Genomic DNA, 23010 nt, shown 5'->3' with positions numbered 1-23010 from the left:
TCCCAGCAGCTGATCAGCAGAACAATAGGAAGGGAGCAAGATAGCAGCTCCCAGTAGATATCAGAATAGTACTCAATAGTAAGTAATCCAAGTCTGGCTTGGGACTCCTCCAGTTATATGGGAGTAGGAGTAACAATAGGTTACCTGAAAGCAGTTCAAAATGGCACCTACCTGCTTGCTGTGATTGTGTAAATCCAAGATTGAAGGAAACAAGATTTATATTATTTATATAGTTTAAGTGAAGTTTATTTTGCTTGACAAACACAATAGAAAATAATTTAAAATTTGGAATTATTTCTTAGGGTGACAGGTCCCCTTTAAATCTGCTAAAAACCATTTAAACATTAAAGAAATCCAATAAAAATTTGTTTTGCTTCTAGTTTCCAGTTTGGATTCATGCAGCTTAGTTATGATTAAGTACAAGGTACTGTTTTATTATTACAGAGAATTTTTTTTTTTAAAAATTAGAATTACTTAAAATGGGCCTATTGATGGAGGCCTTCCTGTAATTTGAAACGTTTACCATAATGGGTTTCCTGATAAAAGATTATTCATATACCAACGATATTTCAAGATTATACTTTATTCACATCGTACTGCAGACATCTTTAATCTGTTATACACATAAAATCCCTCATCAGTTCAGTTTCAGAGTAACAAATTGTCTTTGGCTAAAACATATTGATGATTTGGGCTGGAAACCCATTCACAGTTAATGCAATTTATGTTTTCTGGAAATTATGCAGAAGGTTCAGAAACAGAGTTTATTTTCTGTATACAAATACATTAGGATGTTAAAGGTCTTTAAAGGAACAGTAACACCAAAAAATGAAAGTGTATAAAAGTAACTAAAATATAATGTGCTGCTGCCCTGCACTGGTAAAAGTTGTGTGTTTACTTCAGAAAGCTACTATAATTTATATAAATAAGCTGCTATGTAGCCATGGAGGCAGCCATTTAAAGGAGAAAAGGCACAGGCACATAGCAGATAACAGATAAAACACTACTGTATTCTACAGAACTTATCTGTTATCTGCTATGTAACCTGTGCCTTTTCTCCTTTTTTCCAGCTTGAATGGCTGCCCCTGTGGCTACACAGCAGCTTATTATATAAATTATAGTAGTGTTACTGTAGCAAACACACCAGTTTTACCAGTGCAGGGCAACAGTGCATTATATTTTTATTACTTTAAAGCTCTTTCATTTTTTGGTGTTACTGTTCCTTTAATTTCCTTCATACACCAAGAGAAATGTACTATACCTCAAAACCCAATCGGTCCTTTTCCTTCCAAAAACAGAAATGGGTGACCTTCTTATCCCAAAACTCGTCTGGTTTTACCACACAAACCAACGAAACTTCAGCTGGAACAACATTCTGGAACAGAACAAGAAAAGGTTTTAAAAGTAGAAGTCATTTTAAAGAGTGACAGTCAGGGAAAAGGGACACATAAGGCTTTGGGGATTTTATCAATCCATTTAACATTTACAGCAAATTCACTGAGGGATTTACTAGGCTTCTCTCAATTCCTTATCTATATGCGCTGACATACATCTTAAACCAAGCCAGCATTACAGGAAGGTGCTTACACAAAAAGCAAACGTAATGAAACATAGTGAAGATACAAATCATGGTCTGAAATTGCCGTTTAAGGTGAAGGCAGGTAAAATTCTTTCACATACAGACCATATTATTCCGATACAAGTTTGCACTTTCCTGTTTCTACTATGTATAAAAAATAAAACTTTTATACCTACATTCCCTCCTATAGGCTGCATCAGCAAAAAGTATATATTTGTTTTTCTGTACGGTTTGCAAAAACTGAGTATGGGGAGCAATCGGTGGATCTGAGCCAGTACTTGAACTAGGCACAAGGTTTACCTAAAGTTTTTCAAGTTTTTATTGTTTTTAAAGACTTCCTTGTTACTAGATTACAGAACACTGAAAAGTTCTGCAGTGATAGAGCAGCATAAGGATAACCCTGACCTGATCATCACAGTAAAGGTGGTCATACATGGACAGACCAAGTCGGCGCCTTACTGGTCCATGTTAGCAGGCCTTGCAATGGCTTGTTTGAAAGATATCTATCAAGCAGGTTTGAAAAATTTGCCCACCAAGGACTCTGTATCGATGTGGTACTTGCCCGACGGATCTGCATAGACCCCTATAAGGATTCAATCACTGACCATAGGGTCAACAGCCAGATCAGCCCACTTTAGAAGGGTGGCAAAATCAGGCAAAGAACTGCTAGTTGGCACACTTACAGCAAGCAGATAGATTACAGTTGAAGATACATTGGCTTCTGCTTGTTAGTGTGTCTGCAGTCGCAGGCACTGTGTAAAGGTCCCCATACACTATAAGATCTGTTCGCTTGGCGATGTCGCCAAGCGAGCGGATCTTCACCCGATATCCCCACCTACGGGTGGGCGATAGCGGGTAGCAAGTAGCTAAAAGATCGAATTACATTTGCGGCCATGGGGCAGTCGGTTCGGGGACCGCATCAACGAGCCGATGCGGTCCCCGATCCGACTGGATTTTCTAACCTGGCCGATCGAGATCTGGCCAATTTCAGGCCAGATATCGGTCGGCCAGGCCACTCGCTTCAGCCCATACACGGGCTGATTAGCTGCCGAATCAGTCCAAGGGACGGATATCGGCAGCTACTATCAGCCTGTGTGTGGGGACCTTTAGTCTGGGAGCATTTTCATGGAACAGATTTCAGTGTTGAAACAGTGTTGGCCTGCAGATAAACGTGGGCCAAGAATCAGCCCCTATGCTGGCATCAGCTTTTCCCTTTGACTGCATCCGGAGCCAGTGACGGCCCAGGTGCAGGGAAAGGGTGATGCCAGGGTAGGAGCTGATTCTTGGCCTGTGTGGCATCAGCCTAATGAGTGAAGGCCAACAGATGGGCTGATTCTCAATATGCATTTAAGCCGGCAAGATCAGTCTCATATGGCACTACCCTTAGTCGACAAGTAAGCCCAAAGGGTGAAAAAGATTAAAAGGACACCATCTACATATATGACATAAAAATTACTTTAAAAAATTGTATTTTTGATTTTAGATTATTACTTTTACGTTCAGATCTGCAAAAACATCTCCTTAACCTTATTTTCCAAAGTCTTTCTAATGGATAATAAAATCCTTACGTACACTGTAGCAAGTTACTGATGCTGAGCTGTTGCAATAATAAACATAATATACCTACCGACATTCACCAGTTCAGCAGGGCAACAGAAAGCTGATTATACTAAACAAAATGAATAATCCAGACTCTGATAAATCAGTAATTTAAGGAAGATTACTCAACAACAGTTCTGTATGTTCTCCACAAAAGATAAATTTGAAATATGAAGCTATAGAAAATTCCAATATATCTGATTGGTAGGAAAGAGACAAAGCTCTTGCTGTTCGCTGCAGTTCAAATTTCAATCCATTATTCAGCCCTTCCAGCTGGTAACTAAATACAGATCTGAACTTTAAACCAATTTACATCAATCACAGCTCTCTCGAAGAGCTTAAGCACAATACCCAACAATAGGTACATTTAGTGCTGTTTTTTGGGGAATTATGCCAGGCTGCTGATAAATCACAATGTATATTAAAAAACGTACCCCATGTTTTGAACAGCCGTGTTACATCAATACCGCAACACTTAGGTGCTTAGAAATAGTTGTCGTCAATAATAGTAGCTCCTTTACACTTTTTTTTTGCAAAGAACCCACAAATTACTAATATAAACTGATCTACTGCAAAACAAGTTGACAAGACCAGGTTTCCTCAATTTTTTATTTCATATAAAGATTTAACAGATATGAAAAAATGACTGACAAAATTGTTGAAACCCTAGACTTAGGGACAGATTTTTTAAGGTGTGAACCGCAGAAAAATTCACCCACTCTCTATACATTCCATGACATTTTTAGAAGCATACAGTATTTGAATTATAGGTTTCACCCACTGATAAATATTCTTCTAAAAATCCCATAAACAAATAACACATAGAAAGTGGGTGAATTTTTCTGTGGTGAGCTCTAATTTTACACTTTGATAAATCTTCCCTTTTATGTTTGGTAGCATATCCCTTGGAAAAATAAAATGAGGTTCTTCCTATAGCCAAGAATGAGCTTTCTACATCGCTCTAATGGCAGTCTGCACCATTCTTTTATAACAAACTTCTCCAGTTCATCCAGATTTGAAGGATGTCTTCTCTCAGCTGTAGTTTTCAGGTCTCTTCACAAGTGTTCAATAGGATTTAGATCTAACTCATTGCTGGCCAGTTTAGAACAGCCCATTGTTTTATCCTTAAGATTTACTGGATGTTTGTCAAGTTTGTTTTAGGTCATTGATCCACTGGCATAGCCTTCTTAGGGCAGGGGTACACGGGGAGATTAGTCGCCTCTCAAGGCAACCTTAAATGGTAGAACAAATTATTTGCAATATACACAGTGTATTTTAGTAATAAAAACTATACCATAAAAATTATAACAGAATCCATTTACGGAAAGGCTACCTTATTGCTGGTGCTTAATTACCCTAGCAACTATGCTGTGTTTTGGAAGATAAATATTAAAGTGTCCGAATAAATAGGTAGTTGACAACAAGAATAATAAAATAAAAGCCTTGTTATATTTGAAATGGTGCAATCAGTGACCAGAACAGGGGGGTTGCCCTGGAAACAGGAAGAATATGAGTGCTAACAAAAAAAACAACACTCCTGTAAAATAAACTGATCACTGCTGCAAACTAAAATTGGCCAAGCAACTGGGGCCTAAAAGTGGCCATACACGTTGCCATTATAACAATGGGTATATGAGCCAGTTCCTTAATACTGGGTTGATCTGTATCTGCCCTTGTGATATGTCACATCTTTATCTGATCCCCCCGTGAGTCTTAGGGCAGTGACACACATCCCACCACCGATTTACATTCTAGCCGGTGGGATGGCATTTGGGGGAGATTTGTAGCGTGGCGACTAATCTCCCCGTGTGTCATAGCCCTTAAAGTAATGTGCATCGCGCTTCAAATTCCCTCTGCCCGCCAGCTCACCAAAATTTCTGTTTGACACACTTTGACTACACACTTTGACTTGATTAGATCTATGCCAGTTGATCGCAGATCTAGCTGCCATGCAGGCCCTTTAGTTGGATTCTATATTTCCCTATCACTTTGACTCACGTCCCTATATGGCATGCGCTTCTCGCACCACTTGGTTCTCCCTCCGGTTAGTGTCATGGCAACGGCGAGGCACTCGGCTCCACATAATGACGTCCTAATCCTCCATTACGGTGGTGTCCGGGCTTCTATCACTCTCTCCTAGAGCAGTGATCGGGTAGGTCTTCTTTTTTGGGCCCTATCTTTCTCCGCATTGTGTTCCACATCAGCTTATACCCTGGTCTTGTTACACATTGATCTTTCAGCTATATTTTGTTCTCAGTATCTGTTACTGTCACACTTATTTGTTACATTTGTGATACTCTACTTACCATTTCAATGCCGTACTAGTGATTAACAATAAGAGGAGTCGTTATATTTTTTTCTTTTATTTACCTTTGATTTCTCTGCTCACTACATTGTTTATTTCCCTATATCATTTGTATATAGCGGTTGCTATGGGTACGGTCACTGTGTTTTGGCGCCCTTTTTTGCAGTGGAGTATTTAAGGGGTTTGTTTGTACACTGTCTTTTGGTATGTCCCTGAGCAAGAGCACTGTTAGCACTGTTTTGATTTTTCTTTAAAAGGACAATGAAAGGTTAATATAAATTAAAAGTAAGTAAGTAAGTTCTTACTGCATATCTAAATTCCCAGATGCCTGCTTGCTTCTCTGAGATATGGTGCTGGCAGCCTACAGCAGTGTGAAGACTACAGTGACATCACTGAAATCTCTCTCCCCTTCCTGTAGGTGCCAGCGGCAGCCTTCCTATTCTCTGAGCATGTGTGAAACTTGATCCTGTCTCCTGTTCTGAGCTACACATGCCCACCAGCCAATCAGAAGCAGATCTGGCAGAGGGGAGGGGGGGAGGGAATGAAACACATGTGAAGTATGAAGCAAGGAGGGAAAGGAAGGGAGAATACCTTTTTAGAGATGGCTGCCTGTTCTAGAAAATGTGAAGTAAGTGTGACTGAGTAAATATTTGATTAGGTGAGCCAAAAGTGTGGCGTTTTTCTCCTTTAAGTCCCTGTGTGTGCGGCACTCTGTTTTTCTATTGCTAATTTTTTGCCAGCTCATTATGCCCTTAAGTGTTAAGTAACTCTTATTATATTATATATGGGAGGCTGAAAGAGTATCAATAATATCTTTTTGTGTTAGAGCTAATAATTCAATTCAATTTCAATGAGAAATAGCTTGTATTCAGTTAATGTTAAGCATAACATTTTGGGGCAGACTATCCAGTGTTGACAGTTCTGTTTACATGCACATGAGTGAATTGTCTTATTGGTTGATAAGGAGAACTATGGGTCCCTACACTGATCAATCTATTATGAAAAAAATGTCAGTTTACAAGAAAATGTATTTATTATTTAACTTACCTCATCCAGTGGGATGGAATAGTTACCTCAAAGAGTGTAAATAATATGCACATTTACCTGTAGCATAAGAACCACAGTCTTCACCACATTCCATTGTGATTTCCTTCCATCCACGATAACTGTGAACCCTCTTGCTTTGCACTTGTCACTAGAAAGAAAAATAAAATCTATTTTATCCAGGGTAAGCCCAAAATGCCTACACGTCATCATGGACAGCTGCCAACTATTACCAGGGGCATGTGGAACAGTACGACAGAATTACTCTATTTGGAAGCATGAAAGAGTCCTTTGAAGGTATAAAGGGTCATTTACTGAGAGTAAAGAAAGGTACAAAGTGCAACAAATAACTGTTTTTTGCAGTTTGCACCCTGCCCTGCAGTCGGCACCTCAGACACCAGGGCAGGGTGCCTGCCTTCATAAGCGTTGAATTCGTAAGGGCAGGGGTCCCCAACTACCGGGCCGGGGACCAGTGCCGGGCCGTGGGCTGTGCTTAAGCGGGCCACCTCTGGTCCCAATTACCTGTGATCCCAACTCTCTGATGTATTACACAGCCATGACACCAGCTATGCGAAGCCCAGGTAGCTTTCTACTGATTGTGACAAGTCCCAAAGTACTTAAAGCTCCATACTAAGCAGCAGGGGATGTCACCACTTAGGTGGGAGTAAGAAGAGTAAGAAGGGAGCTGGGCACATCTAGTTGCAGGGAAACAAGCTCAGGTCTCCCACTGATTTTGTATTATGATGAGCTGTATAATATTTTATAATGTAATAATAATAAAAATAAAGTGCATAATATAAAATGTAATAATTACATTTACATTATACATGTAATAATTAAATTATATACTATGCACTATTTGTACCACCCCCACCCCTGGTCCTTGGAAAAATTGTCTTTGTTGAAACCGGTCCGTGGTGCAAAACAGGTTGGGGACCACTGCGTAAGGGGCACATAGGAGCCCCGTCTCCTTCACCCTACCAGTCCCCAAGAGTTTTAATCCAGCACAAGATGTAGAGCCAAGACATAAGAGGGCTCATTTATGTTCACAAGTATGGTTACAGTCCCACGCTGTTCCCTGCTGTGAATTGTTTGTTAATCCAGGGGAGCACCACTGGAGGAGGTGCTTGTTGGTTGGGAAGTTAAGCACAGTGGGCCTGGACACCCTAGTCCGACACTTGTGGCACCCAGCTCCGCTTAGTCCTTCCTGCCCTCTGTTCCAAATTTTGCACCCCAATTTAGGCACTTTTTTGCTTTATTTGCATTGGCAGGCTGTTGGCACAAGGGCAGTCAAATACAAGCAGGGACAGTCAAGTTCCAAACTGTCTATCATGGACTGTGGCTTTAAGTCTCAGCTTTATTATGTGAAACAAATGACCCTCAAACGATGCTGCAAACTTTCACAGTGCCTGGACTGCCCACTCCATTATGGTCTAATTGTTTATACACAAGGAAGAGCCTGGACAGATCCACAACATAATCAGTTGCCGGAGTACTGTGAAATGTTTTTTTCCCCAGGGAAAAGAAGCTTTAAGATCACAAACTTAAAACATTGCTCTGAATTTAATTGAACAATAGCTAAAGTAAAAGGAAGCAGGGAATATTCATCTATGGTAATAGGGAGACATTGCTGCTTTCCAGCTGCTATTGTTTTATATTCCAAGCAGGTCTGTGAATAGAACAACTTGTTTGGGGCTGTTTCAGGCACCATCTGTGCTACACTGTCCTGATTCAAGGCACTTAAAAGAACAGGAAAGGATTAAATACACATTGCAAATGTAACGTAAAATCTATATGACACAATCACAGAATGTATGTATTATATATAAATGTGCTGAGAAAGTAATATATTCATAACTTCTGGTATACACCTGTATTTTGTTAATGCTACAGCTCCTCAAAGCAATTCTACTTGCTTCTACTGCAGCCCCAAGTTACCAGGCCAGGCTTCAAGTATTGCCATGTTTATACAGCATTCTCCCTATGTGATTTGTAGTCTTGAATGCAAGGAGGGAGAATTAGAGAGAATGCAAGGATAGAATCAGCAAGAGGCACTCTGACAGATGCAGAAGGGAAGTTAAAAGGATTTAATGTTATGTAGTGTCCTGCTGCAACTTTGCAATTGGTCATTTTTTCTTTATAGGTTTTGAGTTATTTGCCTTCCTCTTATATTTCTTTCCATCTTTCAAAAGGAGGACACTGATCCCAGCAGCCAAAAATCTTTAGCTCTGTGAGGCTACAATTTAATTGTTACTGTTACTTTTTAACAGCATCTTGTATTTGATCCCAACTAAGATATAATGTATCCTTATTGGAGGCAAAGCAATCCTATTTGGTTTCATTTATGTTTAAATGATTTTTCTGTAGACTTAAGGCATGGAGATCCAAATTACAGAAAGACCCTTATCTGGAAAACCCCAGGTCCCGAGCCTTCTGGATAACAGGTTCCATACCTGTACTTATCTTCTTCCTATTTAATCCTTCTCCAATACTTATTCCAGTCTCTCACTAAAGCCACCGCTTTGTTGATAGGTGCCAAGACCCTAGCAACCAGATAGCTGCTGAAATTCCATCCTGGAATGAAGTCCAATTGCAAATTGTCTCAGAATATCACTGTCTGTATCATACTAAAACTTAATTTAAAGGTAAAATACCGCTTTAACCACTTGATTGGATAATAATCTTTTTTTAAAATATGTATAGCGTAATTTGCATAAATTGATATTTTGGTATATCTAGGTATGGGACCTGTTATTCAGAATGTTTTGGCCTGGAGTTTTCTGGATAAGGGTTCTTTACATCATTTGGATCTCTATAGCTAAAGTCTAATAAAAAATCATTTGAACATTAAATAAACCCAACAGGATTGTTTTGCCTCCAATAAAGATTAATTACAGCAGTGCTTGAAAGTTTGTAATCTTCGCTATAAAGTTCATCTTAAAAGTAGATTAGTTAGAGAGTAAGTGAGAGACCCTGTTTTATTTAAAGAACGGGAACCCAGCAAAGTCTGATCACACATACAACACATTTGTGGATATGTATTATGGCTCAAATAAAGGAGGTATTGGAGGAAAAAGAGTTGTTGATGCCCATAAAGCTGATAAAGGTTACAAGTCTCCAAAATTTTAAAGGGTTCACTGTATATCTTAGCTGGGATCAGGTACAAGATACTGTTTTATTATTACAAGGAATCATTTTTATAAATCCTAATTATTTAACAAAAATAATGTCTATGGGAGATGCCCCTCCCATAATTCTGAACTTTCTGGATAACAGGTTTCCGGATAATAGACCCCATGTAGAGTATCACTATCATTCAAACTATAGGACAACTAAATCCAACTGACAGTTCTTTAGCCGCATTGCTTCCCTTTTTAGTACTGAAAGAGTTAATACAGAGATATTATTGCACTGAATTTGGACTGAATACTACATCATCACAGTTTTACTCTTACATTTAGATTGTCTACAGGGGAGTCTCAAAACTTTACTGCAGAAGAAAACTCCTATCAGTTCTGCCCAAATATGGAACTTTGGGTGAGAACTTTAGTTTGCTAAGAAAAAGGAATCCAATAGTTAGGTTACGAGAGGGGAAGATAGAGATTAAACAGGCGCCTAAAAATGATGGCAGTGTCCAAGTCTACTTTAGATTCTGTACTTTTTCAGAGGAAGGGGGGCAACAACAAAAATCATATGTAAATGTACCTATTTCCCCCTATATGGTAAATATAAGTAAACATAAGCCATACATGTAACTTATTACCCACAAATCCTCTGCCCATAATTTAGGAATTGTGGGTAAGTTAAAGGGCTACTGTCATGATTTTTATGGTATACTTTTTTTTTTCTAAATTACACTGTTTACATAGTAAATAATTCTATCATTCAAAATGTTATTGAAAAAAAACAAAACATTTTTTTTTAGTTGTAATATTGGTGTGTAGGCAGCCATCTTAGTGCTGAGCTTTCAGAAGAAACCAGCACTACACATTAGAACTGCTTTAAGGTAACCTATTGTTTTTCCTACTCCCATGTAATTGGAGGAGTCCCAAGCCAGACCTGGATTTCTTACTATTGAGTGTTATTCTGATATCTACTGGGAGCAGCTATCTTGCTCCCTTCCCATTGTTCTACTGATCGGCTGCTGGGGGGAAAGGTAGGGGGGTGATATCACAGCGTTAAAGGAACAGTAACACCAAAAAACAAAAGCATATAAAATAAATTAGAATATAATGTACTGCTACCCTGCACTGGTACAACTAGTGTGTTTGCCCCATAAATTCATATAAACAAAGCTGATGAGTAGTCATGGGGGCAGCCATTCAAAGGAGAAAAGGCACAGGCACATAGCAGATAACTGATAAAACACTATTGTATTCTACAGAGGTTATCCGTTATCTGCTATATAACCTGTGTCTTTTTTTCTTTTTTCCAGCTTGAATGGCTGCCCCCGTGGCTACACATCAGCCTATTTATATAAACTATAGTAGGGTTTCTGAAGCAAACACACAACTTTTACCAGTGCAGGGCAATTGTACATTATATTTGAATTACTTGAAAAAAAAAAAATCATTTTTGGTGCTACTGTTCCTTTAAGAGTCAAGGAGCTGCAGACCTTTAGTAAAGCGGGACAGCAAAACAATGATGAGGAGACAAGGTGACTGATATCTGCAAAAGCCTTGGATATCAGTCGTCTTGTCAATCAGGCAGGTCAGAAAAAATTGCTCTTGCAAACATTTAGTGCTGAATCATCAGATAGGGAGAAACAAAAGAATTTTACCCTATGTATCTGATGATTCAGCTCTGAATGGAATGGACAAATAATCTTTCCTCACAGTCATAATTGTAATGTGTATGGCCACCATTACACAGCTTATCTGATATCTGCACTGCATCCTGTGTCATTAAGCCCTATTTCAATTTGAATGGCTTCCCCCATGGTTTCATAAAAACTATAAACTTTTTTTAAAATAATAATTTAGAGAGAAAGTAAAGCCACATATTTTAGCAAAATTAATTCTAAGCTTCTAGTTTTTAGTACAAACTAACATTTTAAATAATTTTGAGGAATTTGTAAATGTATTTACTATTGTGCTATACATTCTTTTCTATTCCCTGCACTTGGTGGTCCTGACTTATATACTATAGGATGCACTCATTGAGTGCAGTATCTTATGAAAGATGAAGCACCTTAGGAGAAGGTTTCTGAGGCCAAACAGAAGTTCACAGTAGTTTATGCAAGTGAAAGTCACCTTGGGATGCTGAGCAAGTAATCCAGGGTTACACTGAGCTCATCCATACTGGTCTGGTCCGAGCACAGTGGGATTGTCAGAATGAGGCCACTTCTTCTGTCCTTTCCTCCTAGAAAAGAAAGTTAAATGTCAATTGCAGGAAAGTGCCCTTTTCATTCTGCAACGCTGCAAAGCTAAATTCCACCTGTACAGCAAGAAATAAAAGGAAAGTCAGCAGAGCTTAGTAATGTAGCATCTTTGAGCCATTCAGAAATATTTATCTAACTCCCATCTCTCCAAAGAAATGGGAAGCATGCAGAGTTAAATTACTTAAAAAGCTGAAAAACATACATTTAAAAAAAAAAAAAAAAAAAATCTTATATTTGAACAAATTATGGACACATTTAGATTACATAAGTAGCTTGTGCTGTAAAGCTGGCTGGGTAAATTATTCAATATTAACCATTTACATCATCCCCTGTTACTGGGGTAGTTTGCTTTTTTTATTCTTTACTTCTTGTTCTACGAAACAATAAAATAAAGGTGCTAATACACATAGATGCCGATGTTGGTCCTTGACCAATTCGGCAGCTAATCTGCTGTGTATGGGCACAGACAACGGGCCTCCCCTTGCCAAACGAGTGGATCTTACAGTGTATGGCTACCATAAGGGGCACATACATGCTTGATTTAACCTTCGGGCTTGAGCAAATCATAAAGGAAACTCTGTGTGAGTTTAGTAACTCAAGCAGGGTTTTGAGCAAAACTACCTTGATTGTTGAGATTTTTCCCAAGCAGGCTTTCTTAATAAAGAATAGAACTGCAGCCTTAGTTTTTCAGCTGCCAGGGTCAGAGACCCCCATTTGAAATTTGAGAAAAGTCACAAGAGGAAGGCAAATAAATAAAAAACCTATATAAAATAAACAATGAAGACAAATTCTATTCTGTACCATAGTAAAAGTTATTGAAACGGTGAACAACCCCCTTTAAGAGACCCTAATTTGCAGGTATAATCAATGCAAGCAACAGAGCATTTTGGTGCAAAACAGTAAAATGGATGCTCAGTTGCTTAAAAGGAGAAGGAAAGGCATTTTGGCATTTTACTGCCAATAGATTTGCCACATTAGTGCCACCTAGAACAATATATTTATTCTGCAGAAAGCTTTACCATACCTGAGTAAACAGCCCTAGAAGCTCCCTCCGTTTGTTTACGATAGCAGCTGTCATTTCAGCTTGGTCTCCCTTAGCTTCCTACTGTAGCTCTAGCAGTTAGTAGCATAAATCACACATTCTGATGGGAGGGAAAGTGAATTCTTATGGGAGCTGGGGGCCGGGGAAGGGAGAGAGGAGAAAGCTGTGTAAACTCAGGGCCCAGGAATGAAGGATTTTTCTGGGAAAGGAAGTCTGATACCAAAGAACAGGTTTACAAAAAAGAAGACAATAAATCCTGTGTTTCTTTTGATAGAGGACTCAGTGCAGATTTTCTGTGAGTGCTTATGGCTGTATTTACATAGACCTTTCTGACAAAGCTTACTTAGTTTTTACCTTTCCTTCTCCTTTAACACAATTCTGAGAGGTAACTGCATCCATACATGACCCTTTGCAACTTACGGTATGCACCAAGTAAAATTAAAGACCATCCCTCAATGTTTAATTCTCAATGATTTAAACATATTCGAAAATGTAATTTAAAGCAGTTTGTCTGTCTCTTTAAATTCCACCCTCTCCTTTTCCTGGCTATTCTTACAGCTGCAACACTGTCAGAATGCCATCGTAGCAGCCTTTGACACAACACAGTGGTAGCCAAATGCTCTGCAAGACAATTACAGCAAAGGATTCTGGGAGGAAAAAACAACAGCAGGTGCTTTGCTACAGTGGAAAGTAAATTGCTTTCTTCCTCAATAGCCGATGAATAATGTCAAATTTTTGAGCACCATCAAACTATAAAAAAAAGCAGGTGCAATTGAAAAAGTGAGAACAGAAATGTGGCACTGGGCCACGGAGCAGAGAGCAGCCACACAGCAGTCCGTGCCAGCTGTCATGCTTTTGTGGTGTTGCTAAGTTCATTCCATAAAGCTGAACAGACTCTTGGATGCCTTACAGTGAAGCTTTACGTGCTGCCTTTGTGCTTCGTATATAGACAACGTCCCTAAAATCAGGTTTCCAAACATCCTCGATCACATTTTATGGCCAATGCATTGTCCAACAGGGAGTAAACATATCAATATGCAGCTTCTATCCATTAGAAACAAAATGAATTCACTTTGTATGTATACCTACACACTATATGGCAGCTACACATGTCCTCAAATATCTTAGGTCTCTGATATATATATGTGTGTGTGTAGATAGATAGATAGTCATTAAAAAAGCTCCCTTGCACATAAGTCTAGAATACAGATAATTAGTTTGAGTAGCTTCTCACCAGGTCCCATGGGGCTGAAACAGAACAGCGTCTGGCTCTGATTTCTACTGCAGGTAACACTGGTGTCTGAAATATACATGAAATAACAAAGGGGAAATATACTGCTTTGTCTGCAGAGCACACCTTATCTGGTAGCTAGAAACTGTGGCATTCATAGGTTAAAGAGGTGGTTCACTTCTAAGTTAACTTTTTATATATAATTAAAAGTCTTATTCCAATCAACTTTGCAATTGGTCTTCATTATTTTAGCTTCTGAATTATTTGCTTTCTTCTTCTACATCTTTCCAGTTTTCAAATGGGAGTCACTGGCCCTGGCAGCTAAAAACTATTGCTCTGTAAACATACAATCTTATTATTATTGTAACTTTGTATTCCTCATCTTTCTATTCCGCTCCCCTCCTAATCATATGCTAGTCTCTTATTCAAACTGCATGGTTGCTAAGGCAAGCAGGTCCTAGCAACTAAATAGCTGCTGACATTCCAAACTGGAGAGCTGCCAAAAAACTGAAAAACCACAAGTAATAAAAAATGAAACCAAATGCAAACTGCCTCGGAATATCACGGTCTGCATCATGGTAAAGTTAATTTAAAGGTTAAATGGTGGCCATACGCACTTCAACTGGAAAAGTCCTTGGGTGATCAGCCTGCTGGCCAAATGGACAGATCCTGTTTGAGGGGCCATAGAAATATATAGCTACCTTTGTTTTGCTCTGTTCAGGAAGAAACACAAATGCAAAAAAAGTATCTGCACACTCAAAAGAAATACAAAATAATTTTTTTTTATTATGTTATTAATAAAAATGTTTTCTTTTGTATTTCTTTTGAGTGTGCAGATAATTTTTCTCTTTTGTGATTATATTTGGAGTAGCTGAATGGGTTTTCGTCAGTGTTCTACACCTCTACTATTATTGTTGTTTTGATGAGGTGTGCACTCTGGCATTTTGCAATACTGTTCTGGAAGAAAAGCTGAGGTTAGAGCAAACTATCCTCAATCCTCCTGAACTATCCATCTAAACAACCCCCCAACTCACCATGTATGCGCAGAACATGGGGCAGTATGGTCAAAACTGTCTGCCCAAATCTGGCCATGTATTGCCAGCTTAACACCCCCAGAAAAATACAGTAAAGGATGCAGCTTTACAGGTAGAAAAGAATGCCAATGAACATTAAGATAAAGTTCATTTATTTTTATTTAGTTTTTTTTTTTTTTATACACCACCACAGAGGTTACCTACAAGCAGTCACTGGAAAAACAGCAGTTCATGTACTGCAGGGTCAGTGTTAGTCCCACATGCCACAGGCCATGATGCATTATCACAAGTGCACTGGATTATTTTAAGCTCAGTTATTCAAATATTTTAGATACAAACGGCCTTTGAACACAACATCATGTTACCACAATTAGTCAGCTCTATTGAGTGATTTGGCTCCTGACAGACATTTCTTACAAACTCTCCCACTTTTGTATCTAAATGGGAACGCACGAAGAGCAATTCCCTGCAACTCATCACTATATATTCTGCATCTTATCTGCTCATGTATGGACACTAACGATGGGCCTACCCGACTGACATCTCACCTGAAATCGGGCAGATCTGGATCGAGCAGGTTTGATTTTTTTTGTCAGATCAGGGGCCACATTGGCTCGTTGATGCAGTCCCCAAATCGATGGCGCCTATACCCGTCACTCTAATTCGATCATTTGGTCATAGGGCCAAGTGACCTAAATAGCCAGATATCACCCACCCGTAGGAATTACGCTTTATATAGCACCAACATATTCTGAAGTGCTTTTAAGAGATTATACATGATTCTCATCAATTCCTGCACAAATGGCACTTAAAATATGAAATCCCTTTCATGTTCACGCTAGTGCTGTGCAGGCCAACCCAAAACTTGCGGGTTTAGCACTAGGTTTGCCACTTGTTTGGTTTTAACCCGGACAGCCTGGTTTTTGGAAGCACTGTCTGGATCAGGTAATCCAAACAGAACTCTAAAGTAAATGACATGATGATCAGCCAACTACTGCGTTATAGCCCTGCCCGCTGAGGTTACCACCCCAAAAATGTCACAGCCCGTGCCTTGCCTTTGCATATTCAAAAGGGTTGGAGTGGCGTGTCTGGGGCCCACTGGGGCTGGTGCCTTGGGACCCCCATACCAATCGCAACGTCAAACCCTCTCCCCCACCACATACCGCATTTCCTCCTTGCAGCCACAATGTGGGGGAAATGTGTCAGCACCCAGAGTTGGCGGAGAGAGCTTCGTGGGCCCATAAAGCCAGGGACCTACCGGGTTTTTTCTCGGTACAGATTTCTTAAAATAGTGCCCTGGTTGAAATCAAACCTAGGACCAAAACAAGGTGCATTCACAATTAGGGATGCAGGAAATTTAGCGCTTCATGTTTGCATTACTTTCTTTTGTTGGGTCTATGTGCACATTCAAGAACGCTGCCCATGTTAAAATGAAAATGCAGCCAAGGAGCACTCCAGTAAGGCGATGAGTAGGTGAAGAATATGACCCAGGTCAAAACTCAGCATTTAGCAGAGGGCCAGCCTCACCTCTTCTCATAGCTACTAAAGCACCCCCTACCCACAGTACTTGAAATGAAGTACAATCCCAGCAGCTCTATCTCACACAGCACGTGAGCAGATTGGCCTGCATTTAGTCGTCTCTGCCATAACCCACTGAGCCAACCACCCTCTGCCGAATCATCCTTGAACAAGGGCAAATGCTCTGAAATTGAGCAGATGGTACGACTTGTTTGAGAACTTTATTCAAAGCAACAAAATACTTCCTGCATGCTTCCAAATATAAATTCCCTGCAACATTAAAAGCCCCATGATTGACACTGATATTTCTATACTTGGCCTCCATGCTATGTTGTTTCAGTAACACTGCCGTGCTTCATATACTCTTATGTGTACTTAAAGGGGCAATTTATACCCATTAGAAACCAAATAAATAGGGACTGCATGGAAAATGTATTTTGCCTATTAACAAAATAAAATATAATTGCCACAAAGCATATTTTGATGGCTGCTAGCTCAGCACGTACAAACAGTAACTAACAGTACCAGACCTTGGGTCGACCAGACCATAACCATAATAACTGAAAATTTAAACTATTTACAGGTCACAGCTGACCATGCAGGGCACCCATTCCTATCAATGAAGAGAAATTTGTGGCACGCAGTGGGTATTCCATGCCAGGCTACTAATAAAAAGCCTGGCTTCCATTGGAAAGCAAAGCCATCAGGGCCCCATACAAATTTACCTGTGGGCCCCCCTGTATACTAAGGGGGTGAATTATCAACGCTTGAATTCCAATTTTTGCCACAATTCAAACATTTTTGTACTTAAACTCATTAATTAATGGTTCGAAAAACTCAAATGTTCAATATTAATTAAGCACAAAAAAATCCAAAAACTTGATTGCAAATCTTTGGCATCTAAAAGTTTGCAAGTTAACAATTGGAGTTGTCCTAGGCAAAATTTCATTAGTTTTTCAATTCAATTTTTTAGAATTTTTCTGAAAGTTTGTAGAACCAATGAAAATCATAAATATAATTAAGATGTATTCTAGATTTTTTTACCATTTTATTTAAGTTTTTTTATATTCAAATTTTGAAATAAATAAGGAAACATTTGAGTCTCCCCAAATATGAAATCCAGTCCATTTGGATCTAGAACAAACCCAGTGCACCATCTGATAAAAATCTATAATTAGCCTTAGGTGCCCTATGTGAGCCAAGCAAGCAGTAGTGCTACAGGTACAATGCAATTTATGGAATTAACACTACTGAGACTGAAAGTTAAATGCTAAAGCTTGAAAATGCTGATGTATTGGGACCTAGGCTGAGATGCTGTGTGTCAGGGTACACAGGTCCCTAATTAGGACAGAGACTTTTACAGGAAAACTAAACCCTAAACATGAATATGGCTAGAATTGCCATATTTTATATACTGAACATATTGCACCTGCCTAAAGTTTCAGCATATCTATAGTAGCAATGATCCAGGGTCTTCAAATTTGTCACAGGTGTCACTATACTGGATTTTGTTAGAAATGTCTGCAACACACACGTGCTCTGGGCAGCGGTTGAGAGGGTTTATGGCAAAATATCAAGCAGAAAATTTCTGTCAAAGAATATCTGTCATCTTTCAGATTCGAACTGCACTAGTTTGACAGCTACAATGCACTAATAATCTGTATTATTGACTAATTACCCTTATATTGTGACATTTATATTCTGTATATACAGTATATTGTGCATCAGTCCCTAAGCTCAGGTAAGTCACAGCAGCAGTGAATCAGCAGAAAAGAAGAAGATGGGGGGCTACTGGGGCATCCTTGGGGGGGAACAGCTCTTCACTGCCAAAGAGCTGTGGTTGCCTTGGGCAGGTACAGAAACCCAAAATATAATGTACAACATCTCTACCAGACTTCTTTAGTTAAGCTTTAGTTCCTCCTTAAATGTGGCTCCTTGGAATTAGGTCTGAGCTTGGGATTTAGTGGGTATAGAGCAGAAAGTATCTAGGTGTGTTTAAAGCGCATAAGAGTGGTGGCCTAAAATGGCCAATCAGGACCCCCTTCACATACTGCATTATTACAGGGTGATAAAGAATTTAGCTTTTTTTTTTTTTTTTATTCTTACAACACCTACTGCTTATCTGGAACTTGGAAAGACAGTATTGCATGAAATCTACAAGGCCTTAAAATAACAATCTTTAATTGTTAGAGCTTGGGAAAACCTTCCGTGAGCAATAAAACATAAAGGAAATTGTGTTCTGTTTATGGGACACAAGACAAGACAAAAGAATGAACAAGGAAAGACTATACCCTTTGGATGATTCATCCTCTTCCCTGTGTATACATATAACATAGTGACACATACTCTAAAGGTGGCCATACACGCACCGATATTATCGTAAGAAACCTCGTTTCGTATGATAATCGGTGCGTGTATGGAATGTCGGCGAGTCGACCGATATCGCAGGAAGCTGCTGATATCGGACGACTCGCCGATCGGACCAGTTTGAAAATTTTGATCGGGCGCCATAGAAGGCGCCTGACCAAAATTCTCCTTTCAGAGCTGAATCGGCAGAAGGAGGTAGAAATCCAATTGTTTCTACCTCCTTACCTGCCGATTCAGCCCTGAATGGTGTGTGGCGGATCTTACGATGTTTCGTGCGACCGATGGTCGTACGAAACATCGTCAGATCGCCACGTGTATGGCCACCTTAAGACAGTGAGTGATCTCCAACCAGTGGCTCGGGGGGAATATGTTGCTCACCAACCCCTTGGATGTTGCCCCCATTAACCTCAGAGTAGGTGCTTATTTCTGAATTCCTGGCTTGGAGGCAAGTTTTGGTTGCAAAAAAACAGGTGTACTGCAAAACAGAGGGCTGCCAGTCTACATAGGGGCTGGTCATTTCAAATACAGCGATACGGCGATCCAAAGAGATGCAGAATTCACTATGCGACGATCGATTGATCGATCCTAGCCTTCCTTCTGTTTAGGAAGGTGTCAGGCTAGGAGGAGATGTCGATTGTCGCAAAGTGGATTATGCATCTTCTGGATCGCCCTATAGCTGTATTTGAAATGACCAGATGCAACGTTTTACAAGGTATTTTCTAATAAAGCATTTAAAATAATAAACGCTGGGAAGAATAGGGCAATTATTGAGCAAGGTAGAATAGATTTTTTACTAGAAAAATTTTAGTGTTACTTTTCCTTTAAGAAGGTCATACATAGTATAGATTTAAGATGGCAATTCGAGTCAGTTAGACCGATTCAGCAGCTTATCTGCTTGTATATGGGACCCCCTGTCGACTTCCCTGAACAATATCTGGACAAAAATCAGTCAATCGGGCAGGTTTGATCGGGGACCACATTGACTCATTAATGCGGCCCTCAACCCCTATAAGCCTTACTTACACACATCTTTGGTACCTTGGCATAAGGAGCAATACGTAAAAGACACATTGCTTTTATATGTAATATTATTATGTAACATTTAACCAATATTATTCTTTGACCCATGCAACTTTATGGGAAGAAAATTCTGTGCCCATGCTTGTAAAAGTACCGTGGAACAGATGAGAGACTGCAAGTGCATCATATAAATGGTAAAAGCGGGGAAAACATCCAATATCAGTGCCAAGAACTAAGAAAAACAAGATGAAGTTCTTTGCCTTAAAGAGTTTACAATCTGAGAAAGTGGAGAGTTCCAGAGACAAATCAAGGCAATAAAAGCGCTAATGTAAAACAAGGATTCCTATTAAGGCTACAGACACTTCATACATTTAAACTTTGTATACGGAAAACCCATAGCTGCCAACTTAGAAAATAATTCCCAGGAAAATGTTGACACCCTCAATCAATGCACCATATAAATCTAGGCATTTTGGCAAATGGGGCATTTTAACTGTCACACAAAGTTTCTAGGTTTGACATTGACTATTATAGGGAATTTTCTTTTGGGTCAGATTCCTTAAAAATAGGTACAAGTATGGAATCTGTAAACCTGAAACTCACTATCCAGAAAGTTCCAAATTATGGGAAGCCACCTCCCAAATGTTTTAAAGATTTCATTTTTCATTATAAGATAGAACAATGTAATTTAGTTCAACTAAGATATAATTAATCCTTATTGGAAACAAAGAATGCTATTGGGTTTATTTAATGTTTAAATGATGTTTTAGTAGACAAAGTATGGAGATCCACATTGCAGAAAGATCCCTTTATCCAGAAAAACCCAGGTTCAGAGCATTCTGTATAACAGGTCCCTTACCTGTTCTTTGTCTGGACAAGTAAAACAAATATGTATGTAGATTATGACATTATTTCTTCAGATGATAGGGCAGAGGCTCCCAAACTGTGGGGTTGCCTACCCAATGTGGCCGAGAGCAGAGGCTGAGGAAGGGGCCCACCTAAAGGCCAATTAGGAACATATTTGAAAAGAGTGCCTGTCTAAGAAACTCCAGGAAGCCAATCTTAAAGGTTAGGGGCCAATAGTTAACTAATCTCCTCCTACCTACACAATTCTACCAACACAAGATCAAACAATGACTGTAGTTGTTCCTCACTAAATTGAAGGTAATGACACGGGGCACAACACGTTGGTGCATTTTTGAATGATGATGCTGATGTAGGTGACTTTTGGCCCTTCCCAGTAGTCAAGTAGACACGTGTCACAGCTCTGTCAGGTGGAAGGAAGGCAAGGTGGAAAGTAGGGATGCACCGAACCCACTTTTTTGGGTTCACCCGAACCTCTGAACCCACCCAGGAGGATTCGGCCGAATCCCAAACCGAATCCTTATTAGCATATGCTGATTAGGATTAGAGGGGGATTAAAAATCACACTGCGTAAAACAAAATTTCACTGCCCATTGAACCCTTTCCGAATTCTAATTAGCATATGGTAATTTATTTATTTATTTATTTATTTTTAATCTCTAAAATTACTTTGAACATCCCCCACAATAATATGCTTTTTTCAGCATCCAGATTTATTTTGTTTCTCTATTACAAGCAGCTGAACTGCAGCTCTTTTACCAACTTCCTTGTCTAGCATGAGCCCCGCCCCCACCCCACTCCTTTGCTTTCTAAGCACTCCTTCTCTCTCTGACTATGATGACCTCAAAGAGGTGCCTACAGCACATGCCTGATTGATTTTAATTGGAACAGAGGCAGTGAGCATGCCCAGAAGTCACCACTTTGTCGTTTTTATAGCGGGAGAGAAGGAGTGCTCAACAAGCAAAAGAGCTTCATGCTAGATGAAAGGAGCTGCAGTTCAGCTGCTTGCAACAGTATTCTGGGGGCTGTTGAGAGTAATTTTAGGGCATGTTAAAATAAAAGGCTTACTTATCTTTTAAAGGAGATGGAAAGGCTAATAAAGAGTTAATCTCAAGCTGCAGGCATACCTTCATTTGTCTCAATAGTGCCCTTAAGTCTCCCCATATTTCACCTGTTCAGATGATCAGAAGCCAAACAGGAAGAAAAAACGCTGAGCTCTGTAAAGAAAGTTCCCATAATGCCTCACTCCTGCACAGATACCCAGACCAAACTGAATATGCTCAGTTAGTTAGACTATCCACATTCCTAAGGGGGGGAGTGAGTTCTTAGCATTCTTGAGGGAGGGGGGAGCAGGAGAGAGGAGATAGCAGAAAGCTGAGTGTCTCTGGCACATGAATTACAGACACAACAAATCTTTTGACAGACATCAGTGAAGTATTTCTGTGAGTGCTTACGGCTGTATTTACATAGACCTTTCTGATAAAGCTTACTTAGTTTTTACCTTTCTTTCTCCTTTAAGCAGCAGCAACTGGCAGTCTCCACATGTTCCTGGCCAGCACAACTCAGTATTCTCCAGCCAGCCCATAGCTTGCTCAGTTTGGCCCGAACTTCTTTCTTTGACACCATCAGCTTAATTCTCAATATTTTCCAGAATGATAAAATCCCAAAGCCATCCTGTCCATTATTATGGGTATATCACTGTCCATAATTTAAAGTGAGGTTGTTACCTATCAACTATCTTCATGGTTTAATGCCATTATGGAGACTGCTAAAATCAACACAATACAGGTAGAGAGGGCCTATACTGCATAAACTAGGTTTTAAGAAAACATACTTGTCTAGCATATACATTGCCTACTGATAGTATCTGCTGCCAGATGAAAAGAGAGGTCTTCAAATTACTGTTCCGGCTGCCTTACTTTGGCAAGAAATATACCGCTCCTAGCTAGACTGGTCCTGAGTATTGATTGGCACTTTCCAGCAATGCCAAAGCCCCTTGTGGGTGATTTTACCCAAGGATACCCTGG

General features: G+C 39.6%; 1 protein-coding gene across 1 annotated transcript in view; it reads right to left on the bottom strand.

The window, feature by feature from the left end:
• The window catches only part of sestd1 (SEC14 and spectrin domain containing 1), a 92491-nt gene that overhangs the window by 39524 nt on the left and 29957 nt on the right, over positions 1-23010 (bottom strand). Inside the window, 3 exon segments of the mRNA NM_001011359.1 lie at positions 1262-1375; positions 6588-6678; positions 11780-11888. Of these exon segments, the coding sequence (NP_001011359.1) occupies positions 1262-1375; positions 6588-6678; positions 11780-11888 (314 nt within the window).

Source organism: Xenopus tropicalis, chromosome 9 (assembly GCF_000004195.4).
Source record: "Xenopus tropicalis strain Nigerian chromosome 9, UCB_Xtro_10.0, whole genome shotgun sequence".
Classification (NCBI taxonomy): Eukaryota; Metazoa; Chordata; class Amphibia; order Anura; family Pipidae; genus Xenopus; species Xenopus tropicalis.
Note: the sequence above shows the minus strand (reverse complement) of the source record. Positions and strands in the feature narration are given on the sequence as shown.